Here is a 19,869-nt window from a genome sequence, read left to right on the forward strand (position 1 = left end):
CGCCCCCTTGTTGGGGGAGTCGGTTGAGGATTGTTGCATAATAGAGGCTCGCAACATGGCCGCCGCAGTCTTGGAAGCGGTGATCTTGCTCATGGCGTCCGCTACAAAGACAAGATACCAAGATAATAAAAAGATAAACAGTAACTCATGGCAAAAAAGAGTATTCGACAGGCCGGCTACCTCTTGAACACCGACTGCTAAGGCCGCAGGCGGCCAGAAAGTACTCGTCATAGAGCCATTTGAAGCTCGGGACGCAGTGAAGGGGTACTTGCTCTCGTACCCCTGTAGTAGAGTCGACCCTCGACTCTACTTTAAAGAGTCCTTTATCCAGGATCTCTTTCTTGGCTTTGGGGGGAACAGGCGGCATGCTGCGGCCGCCTGCAAGAAGAGGCGGATTCCTGTTCCACCTGTTGAAGCGCTTGTTCAGCTCTGTGTCTGAACTTTCAATGATAAGGAAGGTGCTTCGCCAATCCTTCCACTTGTTTGCTTTACCTCTTGTCATGAGGTAGCCTCTGTGGCTCGTCAATTGATACCAGCCGGTACCGCCTGCCTTAGGGGTCCGGCTGAGGTAGTTCATGTGGGCGAAAGCCTCGAAGTTTGGCTCCACCCCGTGCAGTTCGCACCCGGCCACATAGCCGAGTACGTTGACCCAGGAGTTTGGGGCTAACTGCCATAACCCCAACTCATACCCATCCAAGATCCGCTGAACAGCCGGATGTAGTGGGAAGCGCAGCCCAGCCCTGATGGCCGCCTCGTAGCAGCCAAAGCAGGCGCTATCATAACTAGTACCAGCCGGCCAGACGACTGTGTCTTCTGGATCCGGCACGAAAACTAAAAAGCCGGGGCCCATTGTGTGGTTCGCAATAAAGCTCCCCACTCTCTCTTGCATGGCCGTGATCCGGCCCGTGGGACAGTGCAGTAGTAAGGGGTATTTTTCTCTCGGTAAGAGGCGGATGGCTCCGCCCAATTGTCCCCCTTCTCAACTGCGTGAGAAAGCCTCGCCTCTTGTAGGCGGTTGTTTTTCTCTTCCGTGTCCAGGGAAGCAGGACCAGAAGAACTAGACTCGGATTCGTCCTCTGACGAGTCCGAAGAGGACGACTCCTCCCCTCTCCTAGAGGGGCCCGCCTTCTCTCCTTCAAAAGGAGTAGGAGAGAATGTAGACATGTCAACTGTAAAATGGGAAGGGGTCACCTTGACCTTTCCCTCAGAACTGTCGGCTGTCAAGCCGCCTTGGTTCACTTCCACATCTGGCGCCTGGTCAGATGTTTCACTAATCGGCACCCGGTGGGAGGAGCCGTCTGAGTTCGATATCCTAGCAGTTCTTTTTGTTCTGGCCATCATGTTCTGCATAGACACAGAGACAGTCGGACTTTGTATAAAGGGCAAAGATGGGTCCGGAAAAGGGCAGGCGACACTTCTAGTCCTAGATTCAGCCGTCCCCGGTGACCGGCTGATCACTAACCTAGGTCGTGTCGTGTGCTTCCGTGGTGCCATTTCAAAAAAGAATAAAATAAAGAGAAAATTAAGAGTAAGAGAACCGACGGTTACCTGAACGAGTGAAGTTGACGGAGTTCTGAAAATCCTGAGTAGCCAGCTTGTCAGAGCAGGCGGTAGGCAAAAAGAGTCTGGAATGTCAGAGCAAGTTCAGGGGTCCGAATGTTCTCTCTAAAAAGTTCTCAAGTGTGAAAATGACTGAAGTCAACACACCCTTATATAGGCAAAGTGAGAAGGCGGAGGGTCACTTCCAAAATTCAAAATTTGGGCGGGAGAATCTCTCGGCCTTTCACCGAGTGACACCTATAGCAGGCCGTCGCCTGTCACGGTGCGACACCTGTCACAGGTAACACGTGACCAGTCACGTGCCACCTGTGAGGGGCAAATGATTAGGGGATTTTTATCCACCAATCAGCATCCGACACGTGGGCCAGCCATGTTTCGCCACGTGTCCTTCATGTAGGCCAATAGGAGCCTGCCACGTGTCATCAAGAGATTCGTCCTCCTTGGACCAATTGCAATGTGACACGTGTCCACCCATGCCAAATGGGAAAACCGTCCAACAAGGCCCAATCATTGTGGGAGGCCCAGTCAGCCTTAGGTTTAACCTAAACCTAGTACTGGCACGCATCCCAAGGCATATAAATATGCCCATTAATCCTCATTAAGAGAGATTACGCACATTTAACACTCTCACCTAGAGAGACCCAATTACTTTTATTTCCGCATTAATTACTCCTTAATCAAGTACTAACTTGACCGTCGGAGGCGGATCTCCAATCGTCCGGAGCATCCGTTTGTTTTGCAGGTACAGGCGTCCGGTTCCAGTCTCAGAATTGTAACTCTCCCGCAGGACATCAGAAAACCCCGAAACAAATACGATCAGAATAAAGTAGAGGCCTATTATTAGGGCAGATTCAATCTCTTTTAGGTTGGATTTGTACCTTCATCCCCGAACCCTTATTTGGTTCTAGACCTTGTGGAGTTGACGATCTCTTGGATCGTTAAGGGGTGTAACCTTCACCTCGTGAACGGTTTACAAGTTCCTAAAACTTGTTGGCGACTCTTTTGCTCTATCTTCTTCCCTTTTGGACGTCACCGTACTTTAGTGTATGATCACAGTGGGGTTCAAGCTAGTGGGATTAAAGCTTGAAATTATTCCCTACACATATTAATCAAGGAGATACTTGCCAAAGATACACCTACAGAGCAAGAAACAAGATAAATCAAGAAGATCTTATACATTTCAAAGAGATTCTGAATATATTTGTAAACCCTAGAGATCCCTAGGTATAAATAAGAAGAATTAGACATTTCAACACTCATGTACGTTCGCATATACTTAAATATAAACAATTTGCTCTGCTTTTATCTATGGAATTGCGTCCCTATTGAACAAGGAGGCCTATCCTTACTCAGTATTGTATCTCTAAACTCATCTCCTTTATGTAATTGAATATCTACTGCTTACTTATTTATTACTTATTGATTCCTTATCGTTATTAGTTATTTTATATGCTGTTGGTAGAATGATTGTTATTACCCTTCAAACCTAGCAAATTCTTAGACGCCCTTATTGAGATTTGCCTAAACAGTGACCTTTGTGAGCTTTCCCCTATATAAAAGGCATTAGGCAAAAAAGTGAAGGCAGAGTTGGAAGAGTTGGCTAGAGAATTCCTCTGAAAGCATTAGAGAGTCATCTAGAGAAAAATACTCACCTAAGAGACAGATTGGTTCTCCATCTCTCTTAAAGTAGAGAAAACTCTAGTTCAACTTATGTCTGTTTAAGCTTTCAGCTTGTGTGTTCGTTGTAATATATGAGTTTTGTAATCTTTTCAAGTTAAATAAAATTTTTTTTCAAGAAGGGAACATTATTATCCCCTTGAACCTTATATATCAAATAAATTATCTTTCTGTTTAAGAAATTTCATCATAAACACATTAACAATTGTTTGATTAGAGATTACGGTTTAAGGTAGGAAACGAAATAGATTTGTGATGTGCTTGATCTAAGGAAGATAGGGTTGGGGTTAGCCACCTTGGTAAAACCGAAAGCTCAGAATGACAGAGGTTCAGTTGTCGACTAAGTTCAGGTATTGGTTAAAACTCTCTAATTAAAGAATTATTATTGCGAAGCATGGTGGGCTGTTAAACTGTTAAAAAAAATATTATTTTGATCTATAAATAGTGGAGTTGTGATAACTAGTACTATTAAAAGTCATTAATCAAGAAACAAGTGAACATTAATTGATATTAATATATAAATAGTATTATACAAAGGTTTGTTGGTATCTAAAGAAATACCAATAAGTTGTTCGTTAGTATTAAAAGAAATACTTCCAATTACGAGTTTGTTGGTGTAAAAAAAGAATACCAACTAGGCTTGACTTGGTTGTTGTTGGTATATCAACGACATTAAAATCAATACCAAACCATCAACGACAAAAGTGTCGGTTAGAGTACAAGTTGACTCTACTTGATAATGACTCAAGTAGGTAGAGATCAAGAAAATCTTCTATTTATAACCATAGTTTAATGAATGTTTTGTACTCCATAGATGGTACTCCCGAAAGATCTAGGGCAATAGAAGGACAGCCTAGAACTTTGGTTCTTTACCCTAAAATCCATATTAATTTCATAGTAATATATAAATAGTATTATATAAAGGTTCGTTGGTATCTACAAAATTACTAGTAAGTTGTTCGTTGGTATTAAAAGAAATACTTTCAATTACGAGTTTGTTGGTATAAAAAAAGAATACCAACTAGGCTTTACTTGGTTGTTGTTGGTATACCAACGACATTAAAATCAATACCAAACCATCAACGACAAAAGTGTCGATTAGAGTACAAGTGGACTCTACTTGATAATGACTCAAGTAGGTAGAGATCAAGTAAATCTCCTATTTATAACCATAGTTTAATGACTGTTTTGTACTCCATAGATGGTACTCCCCAAAGATCTAGAGCAATAGAAGGACAGCCTAGAACTTTGGTTCTTTACCCTAAAATCCATATTAATTTCATAATAATATATAAATAGTATTATATAAAGGTTCGTTGGTATCTACAAAATTACTAGTAAGTTGTTCGTTGGTATTAAAAGAAATACTTTCAATTACGAGTTTGTTGGTATAAAAAAAGAATACCAACTAGGCTTTACTTGGTTGTTGTTGGTATACCAACGACATTAAAATCAATACCAAACCATCAACGACAAAAGTGTCGGTTAGAGTACAAGTGGACTCAACTTGATAATGACTCAAGTAAGTAGAGATCAAGAAAATCTCCTACTTATAACCATAGTTCAATGACTGTTTTGTACTCCATAGATGATACTCCCCAAAGATCTAGGGCAATAGAAGGACGACCTAGAACTTTGGTTCTTTACCCTAAAATCCATAGTGATCTCGTAGTAATCTCATAGTAACCGAACAAGTAAAAGCAACGACTAGGCAACTCTCTGGCGCGTAAATGCGTAATCAACGCGGTGATGACAAAACAACCCAAAACAAAACTTCATCTAAAATCAATCAACAATTAATAAACAAACAAATAATAAAATCAACAATTTTTACTCTTTCCAATTTCTTCTTTACTTTTCTCACCAATTTCCTCAACTTTTCAACCCACAAAATCCTTCCAAAATTCCCAGACTTCAATCTCCAAAACCTCTTCAATCTCCCAAATCTTCACATTTTCCACTCATCAAAAATGGGGATTTCATTATCTTCGGGAAGAAGAAACCAAAACCACCATCAACACCACCATCATCCACCTTACTACCACCCAAATCCACCGCCTCAACCGCCGCCACCACCACCGTACTACTACCACCCATCTGCCACCACTACTCCTTCGGCTTCGGCCGCCGCTATCGCTGATCCTTCAACTCTTTCTCTGCCTCATCCATCAACGCCGTCGCCGCTGCCGCCGCAACAACAACCATTAGAGAACAACTATGTTTATGTGTCTTCCACCCCATACCCAACAACCCATTACCAGTATCAACACCCACCTGCAATTCAGTCCAATTATTGCTATTCTGGGTGGTCTAATTCATATAATTACCCAAATCAGATGATGGGTCGTCCCAATTTTCCTTATATTCCTGCTAATTATGGAAATGGGTGGCATCAGATGAGATACCCGGTTCCGCAATCGCAGGTTCCGCCGCCTTATGTTGAGCATCAGAGTGCTAAGGTGGTTAAGAATGATGTTAATGTGCATAAGGATACTATTAAGCTTCAAGTTGATGAGAATTACCCTGATCATTTCTTGGTTTCTTTCGTTTTTGATGCGCAATATGATGGCAGGTTTGTTAATCTATCTTTGCTTGATTTTTATGGGTTTTTGTTTGTTTTCTTGTTGATTAGGGTAGGGTATTTTGATTGTTTTCTTGTATTTAATTGAATGACTAAAGTAGGCAAAACAATGTTGCATTTAGCTTGTTTAATTGTATGGAGTTGTGCGATGGGTTTAGAAGAGAGGCGAATTGGTTTCGAGTTTGGAGAAGGATGTTAAGTAATGATCAAGTGCAATGTGAGTGGGAATTGGCTTATGGTGATGCTAAAGTGAATAGTTGAGATAGGTAGTTGATAGTAGAGCTACTTTGTTGGCTGCATGAATGTATTATAGTAGACTAAAGTTGATAATTTGATGTCCCTCGAGGTTTCTTTAAGGTTTAAGAGGTGATATTTGTAAGATAATACAATTTGTGTGTGTGTGTGTGTGTGTGTGTGGTGTGTGTGAAGCAATGTGCCATATCATAATTTATCTAGGTAGAATCTTTTCTCCAATGATTCAATCAATCTCATGTTTCTTGTTCGGATATTGACTTGTCTATCTATTTTTGTATGGATTGAATTAGGCGTTCTGTAAGCTTAATTGAAGTGCTCTACACACCGTTAAGAGAGCTGATACTTTGAGGGTTTTTTTTTAAAAATAATGGGATCATTCATACATGCATACAATACTTATTTTTACTACCTGTTGTGCAGTTAAAAGTCTATGCTGGATTCAATCTTCAGAATTTTACCAATTTATCTATTTTGCCGTATAAGGTCCGAGATTTACAAATATTATCTCTGTTTGTAAAGCTTGCTAAATAAGGTTGATAATGTTGGGTATTAAGGTGAGGAGGGAGGGCTGAACTAATGAATTTACAAATATTATCTCTGTTTCGAAGTTGCGAGATTGACAAGAATTCTTGCTAAATAATTACAGGGCTGTGCCTGTCAGACTAAATAGAGCCATGACCCCCCCCCCCCCCCTCCCCCCTCTTTTTTTTTTTTTCCAATCCATGGTGTCTTGTTTGTACTAGAAATATGACCCTGGTTCTTGATTTTTTGTATCTCCTTGTGAACTTCTTATGAATAATTACTATGAACTGATACTTGGGGTTTGCTACATCTTTTGACAGCATTACTATCTATTACTTTGCAAAGGAGGACAAAGAGACCTGTACATTTACTCCAGCATATCCTGAGGCAATCAGGTCACTTAAAGTCCCTTTCCAGAAGGGGTTCGGGCAGAGATTTTGCCAGGCTACTGGCACTGGTGTGGACTTGGGATTCTTTGATCTGGAAAGTCTTGGGAAGCCATCAGAAGATGATGTCTTTCCACTTGTCATATATGCTGAAGTATACTCCTCATCTCACGATGCAGATAATGTGGCAGGAGAATCTCTAGTAGAGGATTCTCCCAGGGTACAGGTTACTCAAGCTGTTATTGAGAAAAAGAATGAAGGTTCCTTTCAAGTAAAAGCAATCAGGCAGATTTTATGGATCGATGGTGTTCGTTATGAACTTCGTGATTTGTATGGAATAGGAAACTCATCTTCAGAAACCTTTAATGATGATGAACCAGGGAAAGAGTGTGTAATATGCATGACCGAGCCCAAGACAACAGCTGTAATGCCTTGCCGGCATCTGGTAAGAGTTTACTCAAAACATGATTAAGTATATATTTGACATCATATTGTGAAATGATTGTAGTTTATGCTTGCCTGACAATCCATCCCCTTTATATCCTTTTCTATATTTTGTAATGGAATTAACACATACATTTCCCACACATTTATAAGGAGTGATTCATTAGGCTTACAACGACCAGTCAACCACCACCTCCTAGCAAGGGATCTCTTCTTTGAAGTACTTTTTGTTTGTCATCAATGCAAGTTTCATAAATGATTTTGAAAGAGGCTAAGTTTGACAAGATAGTGAGATCTCTAGACTTAGATGCCTGTGTGTGTTTTTGTGATTTATAGATGCAGATTTTCATCAATGGTTTAAGTATTTGAGAGTTCTCTAATAGCTGGAGTCATGGAGAGTTTTCTAAGCAACACAAATTATTTTGTGTAATGTTGCTGTATTATGTCATTGTTTAATTATACAATTTGCTGACAACCATTATATTAATTCAGATTGGCACACCGTACAACCATAGAAGGAAAACCTTCTGACTCTTCCTTTTCCTTCATGATGAGAAAACCTGCTATGAAGGATTGCTTCACCTATACCTTCAGGGAATGCTATTCTCATTGTTATTCAAAAAGGAAAAGTACAAAAAAACCCAACTCATCATTGTCAAGGTTGAAAATCCATTCACCTATATATAGTATACTATGACATTGTCAAGGTTGAAAATCCAATCACCTATATATAGTATACTATGATATTCCATTTTATACCCCTTCTGATGCGTATGCTTACGTGATTTAAACACACACAAGTATAATTTAAGCCTAATTCTCTATAGGATTCGTCCACTAAGAATTAAATAAGAAGACAAGTATATTAAGTAAGTTAAAAGCCAAGCCACCCCATAATTAATCAACTTGAACAAAGCTTAAAGAACTTAATCACAGGCTTTAAGGAATGAATGTTTTAATTACAAAACAAACAAATACTTTAATTTAATAATCTGAAAAATTCTATATCCCAAAAGGCATGAAATTACAACTCTTTATAGACTAAAAACAAACTAATTCTAAGTCTAATAGGACTAGGACAAGCCCTAGCCTTTAGCTCCAAGTAACCCAAATAGAATAGGAAAACTAATTATACTTAGATTAGGAAACTAGTAGTAAGACTAGTTTTATTTAGTCTATAATTCCTAAAATAAATCCTGAGTGCTTAAACCAAGAAAAACCCTTTCAAGTGAAAGGTAAAAATGTGCAAGCAAAAACTCATTTAATAACAATAATTAGAGTGAGTAGAGTGATCCCAAACTTTAGCTTGTACTAGACACCAAGTTCCTTTGATTCAACCGTCCAAGAATCGCCAATTGTAGCTTCTAATGAGTTAATGTTCAAGCTTAGGTTTTCCTTGTAAAGATTTAACAAACTTTCAAAGTTCTCATCAATATCTGGATCATCCTCCTCTTCTTTAAAAGAATTTGTCCTCAAATCTCGTAGTTCATCATCAGGCATGTAACGAGCCAAATCTCCCACATTAAATGTAGCACTTACACCATAGTCACCGGGAAGATCGAGCTTGAAAGCATTGTCACTCACTTTCTCAATAATCTTGAAAGGACCTTCACTTCAATAACTTAGGCCAATAAAAATGCTCTTGTAGAATACTAAGAGTTTTATTGATACCAAAATGCCCTATAATTCCTCCACCATGAGCTTCTCTCACAATTAACTCACGAATAGAACACCTTGGAACACACAATCGATTCCCCTTGAAAAGGAAACCATCTTGAGTCACATAAGAACCTACGCCCCCCTTTGCACAATTCTCAAGTATAGGTGCAAAATCTTCATCACTTGCTTAATACTCTTTGATCAAATCAAAACCAAGTGAACGAAAATTCAAAACACCAAGTAAAGAATACCTTCTTGACAATGCATCTGCATTGATATTTATCTTCCCGTCTTTATACTTAGAAGAAAAGTTATAATTGTAGAAATTCAACTGACTTAACATGTCTTGGATTCAATTTTTGTTGTCCATGTATGTACTTTATAGACTCATGATCCGAATGAAACACAAAATGATTAAGACGCAAATAATGACTCCAATGATCTAAAGCACGAACAATGGCATATAATTCCTTGTGATAAATAGAGTAATTCAAATGAGCACCATTCAATTTTTCACTAAAGTAAGCAATAGGTCTCTTCCTTTGAATTAGAACCACACTAATTTCTACTCCACTTAGCATCAGTTTTCGCCTCAAATGGACTAGCATAGTCAAAGTCAGGTAGAGCTAAAATAGGATCTTCACACAATTTCTTCTTGATTAACTCAAAGGCATGTTGTACCTCTTTACTCCACTCAAATTAATTCTTTCTTTCTTCAAACATATAGTCATAGGTGTAACAATACTAGAAAAGTTTTTCACAAATCTTCTATAGAAAGAAGCTAAACCATGAAAAGAATGTACCTCCGAAGCATTCTTAGGAACTGGCCATGATTTAATTGCTTCCACCTTAGATGGATCAACAAAAACACTATCTTTTAATACTATGTACCCTAGAAAAGTCACGCTTGGGACAAGAAAGTAGCATTTTTCTAGCTTTGCATACAACCTTTTCTTTCTTAGAACTTCAAACACACTTCTTAGATGATTAAGATGATCATGCATATTTTTAGAGTAAATCAGAATATCATCTAAGTAAACCACAACACACCTACCAAGGAAAGGTCTAAGAACTTCATGCATCAATCTCATGAAAGTACTAGGAGCATTAGTAAGGCCAAAAGGCATCACCAACCATTCATACAACCCTAACTTAGTCTTGAATGCAGTTTTCCATTCATCCCCTTCTCTCATTTGAATTTGATGATAAGCACTCATGAGATCAATTTTAGAAAATATTTTCGAACCATGTAGCTCATTAAATAGATCATCTAGCCTTGGAATAGGAAGCCTGTATTTGATTGTGATGTTGTTCACATTCCTACTATCTTTGTAAATGCGCCAACCATGGTTCGAAAATGCGGTATCGGACGCGATCGCGGAAACGGTCGCGCTAATTCGGTAACGGAATTGATGCGTTGATCGCGGATCGTATCGCGATTGTCGCGTAAGAATTTAAAAATAAATTTATATTTTAAACTATGTATTTTACAATGATTTTTCTCATATATTTTAAAAATTTTATGTTCTATTTTTTTTAAACTCTTATCTTCTTAGAGGTAGTACAAATATACTAACACATTTCTCTTTTTACTAGTACTATGTATTCCTAATTTCTTACTCAATTCATATTTTAGAATTAAAATCCCTTTTTTTTTTTGTGGGGCTTGGATAGTAAAAAGGGAAAGAGAAGGGGTGGGGGTCACGTGGGATGTGAGATAAGAAAAAAGCAGAAGGAAAGAGAGTGGATGGGGTGGGGTCCAGTCAACTTTAAAAGAGTTACCAGCTGTCCCCAACTCTACCCCATTTAATTTAAAAAGAATTTATTTTATACAGCTAGAGAAAAGTGCTCGACTTTTATGGAGAATACTCGCAAGAAAATGTTTAGAAAGCTTAAAACTCGGTGTTTTTACTTCGAATTTTTGCTGGTAATGTTTGATGTGGCCGAATTTCAGTTCTAAACGGTCGTATCGACCGAATCGTGGAGTATTGTAAAGCAGTACTGAATCGGTAAATATCGTAACGACAACTTTGAAATCCGTTACATCTCGGCCGATTCGTGACGTAACGACCAAGTTTTCAAACCATGGCGCCAACTCCCATCTTTCTTAGGAATAAGTAATGTAGGCACTCCACACGGGCTCATACTCTCATGGACATAACCCCTCACCATGAGTTATTCAATTTGCCTTTGCATCTCCTTAGTCTCTTTAGGATTACTTCTATAAGCAGCTTTGTTTGGTAAAGGAGCTCCCGGAACTAAATCAATTTAGTGTTCAATACCACGAATTGGAGGCAAACCCGGTGGTAATTCATTCGGAAACATATCATCAAACTCACGCAAAATAGGCTCCAAAACCGAAGTTGTTTGCACCTTATTTTCTTCTTTAATTTCCTTCGAAATCAACACATAAAAATAACCTTTTTGCGCCACTTCTTTATCAAATTCTTTCTCATTAATCAATAGCAAGCCTTTAGCATTAGAAGTGATTTTTGTTAGATTCGAAATTAATTGTTTGAAAGCAATTGGTTTGTCTTTTTCTCCTTCTTTAACAATATACACATTACTTTTACCATCATACTTCACAAATCTATCAAATTGCCAAGGTCTCCTTAGCAATAAGTGGCATGCATCCAAAGGACAAACATCACAAAGCACTTTATCATTAAATTTGCCAATAGAAAAAGAAATCAAGGCTTGTTTAGTTACCTCCACATCACTAGTGTTGCTTAGCCAATGGAGCTTGTATGGTTGAGGATGCTCGGTTGTAGGATGTTTCAATTAATAATTAGAGTAGTAGACACCACATTAGTGCAACTCTCCGAATCAACGATCATGTCGCACAATCTCTCTTTTACCTTTCACCTTGAAAGAAAATTTTTCTCTCCTTATTGTTTTCCATAGGTACGGTTTGGGAGTATAGTGCTCTTCTCAAAACCAAGCTTTTACCATGTGTCTCGGGCTCTACTTCACTCACATGTTCCTCCTCTTCATCGTTTTCTTGCTCCTTATCTTCCTCGTAACACTTGCTCTTGTTCCCACTCATATGCATTCATCACTCTCTTTGAGGGACAAGTGCTTGATATGTGACCATAGCTCCCACACTTGAAACACTTCCTCTTATCCTCACTTTCAAACTTTCTGTGAGGTTCGAGCGTAGGTTTATCTTGCTTGGAAGTAGACGAATTGTTAGCATTAAATTTATTAAAATTCGGCTTCTCAAAAATCTTAGAAACCCCCTTAGTTTCTAGCCCCTTTTTCCCTTTTAATTGCTTTTCAACTCCAATGTCAACCTTACACACATCATCATAGTTCCATTATGGTTGTATCTCAACCTTTTCCGCAATTTCTTCATTCAATCTAGCAATAAATCTAGCTACTTTATGCACTTGCCTTTCATTTAAATCACAAAGCATATCAAATCTTTCAAATTCAGTAATAAAAGATTCAACACTAGTCGTACCTTGTTTGAAAGTTTGCATCTTTATGTAGGGATCTTGCACATAATCCTCGGGAACAAATTTCTTCTTCATGTGCTTCTTAAGTTGACTCCATGTTCGAATCTTATCCCTACCATCTCTTTACCTTTTCTTTTTCAAGTTATCATACCACAAGTTTATATAGCCAACCAACTTGGATTCGACCACCTTGCATCTTTTTCTCTCATCAGTCCTTGAAATCAAATAGGGTTTCAGCTCTCCTTACCCACTCAAGATACTTTTCGGGTTCAATTAGACTAATGGGGAAATCTAGAAGATCTAATCTCAAGCTTTTATCATCATCCTTGCGCTCATCTCTCCTTCTAGGCCTTGAGGATTCATCCTAGATGAGTAGTCTTTTCTAGGTTTTCTAGGTTTCCTCCATCTTCCTCTCATCACTTGATTCTGGATTAGATTCAGAACTAGCCTTCTTTGAAGAAGATTTGTCACAAACGTCAAGTCTCCTTAGTACCTCATCTAACCTTGTTGCCAATTCGGTTATCGGTCGATCTCTTCGAAGGTTTTGTGCTTGTTCTAAGGTTAAATTTTTTGGAACTACTGGCCTCTCTTCGTCACTCATAATTCCTACACAAACACAGTTAGTTTATGCAAAAATCTTAATTAAAAGATCGCATGTTGGATGAATAATTAAGCAGAACAAAACCGGGTTCTCAACCGCAAATCAGTGCAGCAACACCAAAAGTCCGGGTTGTGCAGAACTCGTTACTTATCCAAAAATTATGAAATTTTAGGATGTGGTAGCTGGACGTTTTTGGAGCCCAACGCAAAAAAAAAATATCTCAAAAATTCCCAGTACGACGTTCGCAGTTTAAGTTTTACAGAACATGTGCTCTGATACCAAGATGATGCATATGCTTATGAGATTTAAACACACACTAGTATAGTTCAAGCCGAATTCTCTATAGGATTTGTCCACAAGGAATTAAACAAGAACACAAGTAGATCAAGTAAGTTAAAGGCCATGCCACCCCTTAATTAATCAACTTGAACAGAACTTACAGAACTTAATCACCGGCTTTAAGGAATGAATGTTTTAATTACAAAAGAAACACATACTTTGATGGAAAAATAAGAAATAATAATCCCAACTTTCATCGATTTTGGAAGAATAATCCCAACTTTCGATTATTCTGGAATAATCCGAACTTTGGGGGTCTTCTTTTTTCTTCAATCCCAAATGCCGGTTACCGGTTGAATGGGTTGAATTTTTTTTTGTGTTTAAGTGACACGTGTCGCGATTTAATTGGTTAAAATACAAAAAAAAAACCCACCCATTTTGTAACCCAGCCAGTTCGGCAACCCGCCCAGCCAGCCACCACCCTCGCCGACCGCCATCTCTCCCCCACTAGCAGAGTAGCCGCTCCGGCGTCCGCTCTACACCACCGTCCCCAAAACCCTACGCAACTACCAATAAAACTCCTCCTTGAAAACCCAACCCCGACCACGAATAAAACCCAAACCCAGATTCAGCCACCAGCTAAACCCCAAAAACCACCAGCTGTTGCTATTACCCGCCCCCCTCCACCGCTGATTCCCCTCCTTTCCGCCGGTTTCCCTTCCTTATGAGCCGGTGTTGCGATCCCCCAACCTCCCTCCTTCTCCCTTTCTCATTTTCCGGCAACCACTCTTTCCCTTGAAATTAAATTTCTTCCTCCTCTATTCGAAAACCCCTTCAAACCACCTCCCCTACCCTCGAAAATCACCAAAAACCCATCCCCCACCATCGAATACTCTAGCCGCTAGGGTTTCGAGGTGGTGGGAGGAGCAATTTGGGATTTTTGGCAGTGGGGAAGGGTTTCATTGGTGGTTATGTGGGGTTGTGGGAGGGGGTTTCGGGGAGGGGGGAAACGTCGATTCGGCTGTCCTAGGTGGCAAGGGGTGATGCGGCGGTTCTGTGTGGGAGGGAGACGCGACGGCGTACGACTGGTGGGGGAAGTGGTGGCGAAGGCGGCATAGGCTGGTGGGGGAATGGGAGGCTGTTGGTTTTTTTTTTATTTTTTTTATTTTTTGTTTTTTTGTATTTGTTTTTTTTTTATTTTTTTTTAAGTTTTTGACCAATCAAGACTTGACATGTGTCAAGTGACCTGAAATAATAGGTCATTGACTTTCGTTGACCGGTTTGGGATTGAAGAAAAAGAGGAACCCCCAAAGTTCAGATTATTTTGGAATAATCCAAAGTTGGGATTATTTGAACAAAATCGATGAAAGTTGGGATTATTATTTCTAATTTTTCCTACTTTGATTTAATAATCTGAAAAATTTTATATCCCAAAAGTCATGAAATTACAATTATTTATAGACTAAAATTAACTTATTCTAAGTATAATAGGACTAGGACAAGCCCCTAGCCTTTAGCTCCAAGTAACCCAGATAGAATAGGAAAACTAATTCTATTTAGATTAAGAAACTAGTAGTAAGACTAGTTTGATTTAGTCTATAATTCTTAAAATAAATCCTAAGTGCTTAAACCAAGAAAATCCCTTTCAAGTGAAAGGTAAAAACTTGCAAGCAAAAACTAATTAAATAACACTAAGTAGATTGTGTAGAGTGATCCGAAACTTGAGTTTGTACTAGACACCAAGTTCCTTTGCTTGAACCGTCCAAGAATCGCCAATTTGTAGCTTCTAATGAGTTAATGTTCAAGCTTAGGTTTCCTTGTAAAGATTTAACTAACTCTCGAAGTTCTCATCAATATCTGAATCACCTTCTATCTTGATCAATCTTTGTACCCTTGCCTTCTTTTAATGTCATTATTGCTCAATTCTCCGTTTTCCAACTCGATACCTTCTGATGTTGGACATGTCTAAATCATTACGACACAATTGGTTCTCTTAAATCTTTTCATAGTTGCCACTGCAATCTGCAAATTTTTTTATTCCGAATTTGAAATCGTGTGCTTATGCTGGTAATGTATGCAATATGAACCTTTCATTGCCAGTGTCTATTAAAGCAAGTCTCTTGTTACTATGTCTTATGCCTTCTTGATATCAATTAAAAATGTATTCTAGTTCATTTTCAATACACAACTTAAACAACAGCAACAACAATACAACTTAACGGGTTGTCAAATTGGTTTTTTCAAATCTTTCCAAGCACTCAATCACCGTTTTCCATACTTAATGGTATTAAACTTTAGTTTTATTTCCTTTAATAGAGGTTTAGAGCATATTCGTTGTTCTTGTTCAGCAAAGCTCTCTTCTTCTATTGCACTGGTAGATTATTGGTTCTCTCTCTGTTCTATTTGAAAGAGTTTTGCTAACCGCTTAACCCAAACCTTGCCTAATCATTTCCGCACTTAAATAGTTTCTCATTTGAGGCAGCTTATTTACATATATACTTCGTATATTTTTATTTTCATCTTCCCTGCCTTTTCCAATTATTTTTTCTTTGAATACTACATATGTGGTTTCTAACTAGTTGCTTGAGCGCTTCAGACGTTTTCAAGTACTCATGACAGATTAGAACTCAATTTTGTCTGAGGATATGCCAGATTGAATGTCAGTGCTTTCATTTCTCAAACCAACCCTGGTAGTAGATTATTTTTTTTGTTAAAAAAGCTAATATTTAAATTAGCATGTATGAAAAGTCTTAGAATTACGAACCCCTGCTGTTTGGGTTCTTTTCTTTCCCGAAAAAATCTCTAAAATATATATCTGACATGTTGGTTGTTAACCAAGGTTATACTACTTTTAGCAAAGGAAAATTTATCCTTTTCAGAGAATGAATTCTCTCTTGCATGCTGCTACATGGATATGGACACCAATATCATATTGAACCAAAACATATATTTTTTCTCTTTTTTTTTTTTAAAAAAAAAACATATATATTTTCAGAAATTAGATTTATGAGTCAGCAGGTTAGTATCATTGTCTATGTAACAAATTCCCAATCAATTTTATGATTTTGGAGACCGATCCCTAAAGTTATAACACACCAACTTGATCCACTCTTAACCTCTTCTATTTTTTCCTACATTCATAGTGTACTTGGAAGATTGTTTTTATGAGTCTGAGACGCTCAACTAAGTCCCTTGCCCCCTCCCTCCCCAGGGGATGCTTCCATTCACATTTTCGTTGATGCTGACTCCTCCTTTCTGCCCTTGTAACTTGGTGCTGAGTTTACTGACCATGCAGGTGCTTAGTTGTCGCATTATCTGAGCAAATCTGATTTCTATGGCTCTAGTTTAGTTACTGACTGACTGTTGTCTCCTTCCTCTGCTTGATACCTTCCCATGGCTCTCTTCTTGGGATTCTTATCTGATTTGTTCAGTACTATTGGGTGTATGCAGTCTTCTTCTTCTTCTCTTTATTAAAAAAAAAAAAAAAAAAAAAACCGTGTGCTTTCTTTTATTGCTTTTAGTCTTCTTTTGAATGTTTGTGTCATTGGTTCTTGAGGACTTTTTCAACTTGTAGATTTAGGATCTTTTCTTATCTCGTTTATAATGTGATTTGCAATCTTATGTAAAGAACTACTGCAAGGTATCTCTCCGTTTTTTTTTTTTTTGTTTTTTTTTATTTTTTTTTTTTTGGGGGGGGGGGGGTGTGTGGGGAGGAGGGGATGTCATTGGCTTGTTATTGTTGGAATAAATTTGGGTTCCTTGGTGCTTTTTATCTTTATTAAAAGACCATGCATTTTCCACTGGATCATGGAGTGAGATGCATGACAGCATGAAGACTTGAAGAGGCTCAATTGGAAGATTATATAGAATTTAGATAAGGATTCTATACATGCTTTTTAACCACTAGAATGATTGGGAGTCTATTTACAAACTCAACTTCTAATGAGTTCATGTGAAGTGTATGAATTAAAACATATATACATTCAGGCCCTATCTGCAAGCTTAAATTTTAATGTAAGAAAGTAGAAAGTTCCTAATATTTGTTTCATGCAACAATAGAAAAATGAATTAGCTATCAATGCATGTGTCTTTAATATATATTAATACTCCTTAAGAAAGGAAGTAACACTTATATGGATCTACTCATTGGATTTTAGCTTTAACAGTGGCATGACATTTTGATACCAACTTTTGTATATTCTACAATTTAATAAAATTTTCTTATAACTAAACAGAGTGCTTTTTCATCTACTGGTGTTTTTGTCTAGCTTCATCATGGATGTATTTAGTATAACATAATTCATATAAATTGACCTTAGCTACATTTAGCTGTTACACATTTGCCTTGTATTGTAATAATCTTTTGGCAATATTGACTTTCTATTCACATTTAGATGCTGTTATTTTTGGAACCTCGTCCTCTTCTATCAAGCTTCCATATGAGGAGACAACAATGTACCTATGAGAGGTCATGGGGAAGTCAATTCATAGGGAACCCTTTAGGCCTTTGAACCTTCTAAAGAGTTGAAATTGTGTCTCCCTGTAAATTTTTCTTGGTAGCGTTAGGTTCAGTAGAGGCTGCTGTTTTAAGTTGTAGAAGTTGGCACAAAATCTCGCATTGCAGGGTGTTACCCATAGCACACTAAAGTATGTATTGGCAGCTTAGTCCTGCTTTTTCCTGATGCCTGGCCACTTCCTTTGGATTTCTTGGTTGGAAGTATCATGCTTTAGGTTGCATTTTAAATCAAGATATGATCAAATTAATGAATTATGCATATAAGGTTGGGCAAGTAAGCCATAGATAGCAGTCCAATCTTTGGGAGATACGTGTTATCCACCTTTTTCGTCTCTCTCTGCAGTTAAAGCCCGTCGACTCTTAAGCCCAATCATATGAGAATAATTGAAAAAGGATCAGCTTCCCTGTTCCTGATTTTTTTTTCCTTTGCTTGAATCATTACTGCATAGATATGCCTCACTAAAAGAGCTTCATCCATGACATTGGTGAATGAGTTTTTGCTGGTTCACTGTTTAGCTTGTGAATAACCTGACATCTCCTGCTATCACTTTCTATTTAGGGTCCTCTTCTTCTTTCATTTTCTTCTAGGAGAAGAATGCGGGGTGTTGGGGATAGAGTTGGGAGTTAAAATTTGTTTCCCTTTATTCTGTGCAGTAAAAGATCCCAATCTGTTTTTGTATTCATTTGTAGAGACAAATCTAAGTTGCTAAGCTTGAATTTTTGCGCTCGTATAGTCATATGCACTTACTTTTCCTTACAGTAATTATAAATCATATTAGACTGTTAAAAACAAGGAAAGCTCACCAATCACCCCAATTATAGAAGATTAGAACTTGACTGATGTAGGGTAGGCCTGAGGGAGCCACATTTTCAAAATTATATGCCATTTGAGAGGGCAGAACATGCATCTTACAGCTTGTTAAAGTTTGTCACTAGTCTTTTTCTTGCTGTATATTTTGTTTTTTTCTTTGGCTAATTTTTGCTTCTGTTTGCAGTGTATGTGCAGTGAGTGTGCCAAAGAGCTGGGGTTACAATCAAATAAATGCCCAATTTGTCGTCAACCAATTACCGAGCTTATTGAGATCAAGATTAACAATACTAGTAGCCAATGATCTCTAAAGTCCCTTTTTTCATCTAGGGATTTGCCTATATGGTGCTGAAATTGTTCACAGTTCTCCCCACTTACCTTTTGTAATTGTATCTATCCCTGTAATATATCTATAGTTGTATTCTATGTAGTGTGTCTATCAAATTTATATGTTAATTCTTTACATGTCAATGTGTGTTCTCTGATGCTGTAATTCAATTGATATAAGTTACCTTTGCAATTTTATGTGTCTGTCGTTGATGATAGGTTGCCATGTTAATGATAGGTTGTTTCAAGTAGATTGATGAAAGTTTCCTGCCATAGAGATCTCTGTTTGCTTTCAGGAAAATATTATTAACCGGGTTTGGTTAGAAAGAGAAATCTGTATGTTGATCGCTATACAATATGCACACTAAATATAGTCCATAACAAATTTCTTTATCTTTAGGATTTCATTCTAGCTTTTATTTTTGTATATGAAATTCATGTTTATCTTGATTGATCTTTTCATAGTGCTTCGTAGGGATTAATCCTTGATAGTCTACTGATCTGTTTTATTTGTTGGTGAAAATAATGGCTGATATTCTTTTCCAAGCTTGATAATCTCTTTCTTTCACCAATGACATCATAAAATTTCATAACATAGTTATGATGCATAAGAAGCATTAGATATATTTTCTATAATGCAATAATGCATATTATGATAACGTTATATGTGATTTGTCTTATATGCAACTCTTTTTATACACCCGATTTACACTAATATTAGTGCACATCAAGTATTATAAAGGTAACTTATAGCTAATTTCAGGGTAATTTTTTGCCTTTTTTGGGTAACCTAAAA

General features: G+C 37.8%; 1 protein-coding gene across 1 annotated transcript; it reads left to right on the forward strand.

Annotated features, from left to right (window-relative positions):
* The first annotated feature begins 4,880 nt into the window (after positions 1 to 4,880).
* Positions 4,881 to 19,464, forward strand: LOC110722139 (probable E3 ubiquitin-protein ligase LUL3). The gene is made up of 3 exons (XM_021901397.1): positions 4,881 to 5,809; positions 6,916 to 7,426; positions 18,934 to 19,464. The coding sequence occupies exons 1-3, from the start codon at positions 4,968 to 4,970 to the stop codon at positions 19,048 to 19,050; spliced, it is 1,470 nt and encodes a 489-aa protein (XP_021757089.1). The 5' UTR covers positions 4,881 to 4,967; the 3' UTR covers positions 19,051 to 19,464.
* The last annotated feature ends 405 nt before the right edge of the window (positions 19,465 to 19,869 follow it).

Source organism: Chenopodium quinoa, unplaced genomic scaffold (genome assembly GCF_001683475.1).
Source record: "Chenopodium quinoa cultivar QQ74 unplaced genomic scaffold, ASM168347v1, whole genome shotgun sequence".
Classification (NCBI taxonomy): Eukaryota; Viridiplantae; Streptophyta; class Magnoliopsida; order Caryophyllales; family Amaranthaceae; genus Chenopodium; species Chenopodium quinoa.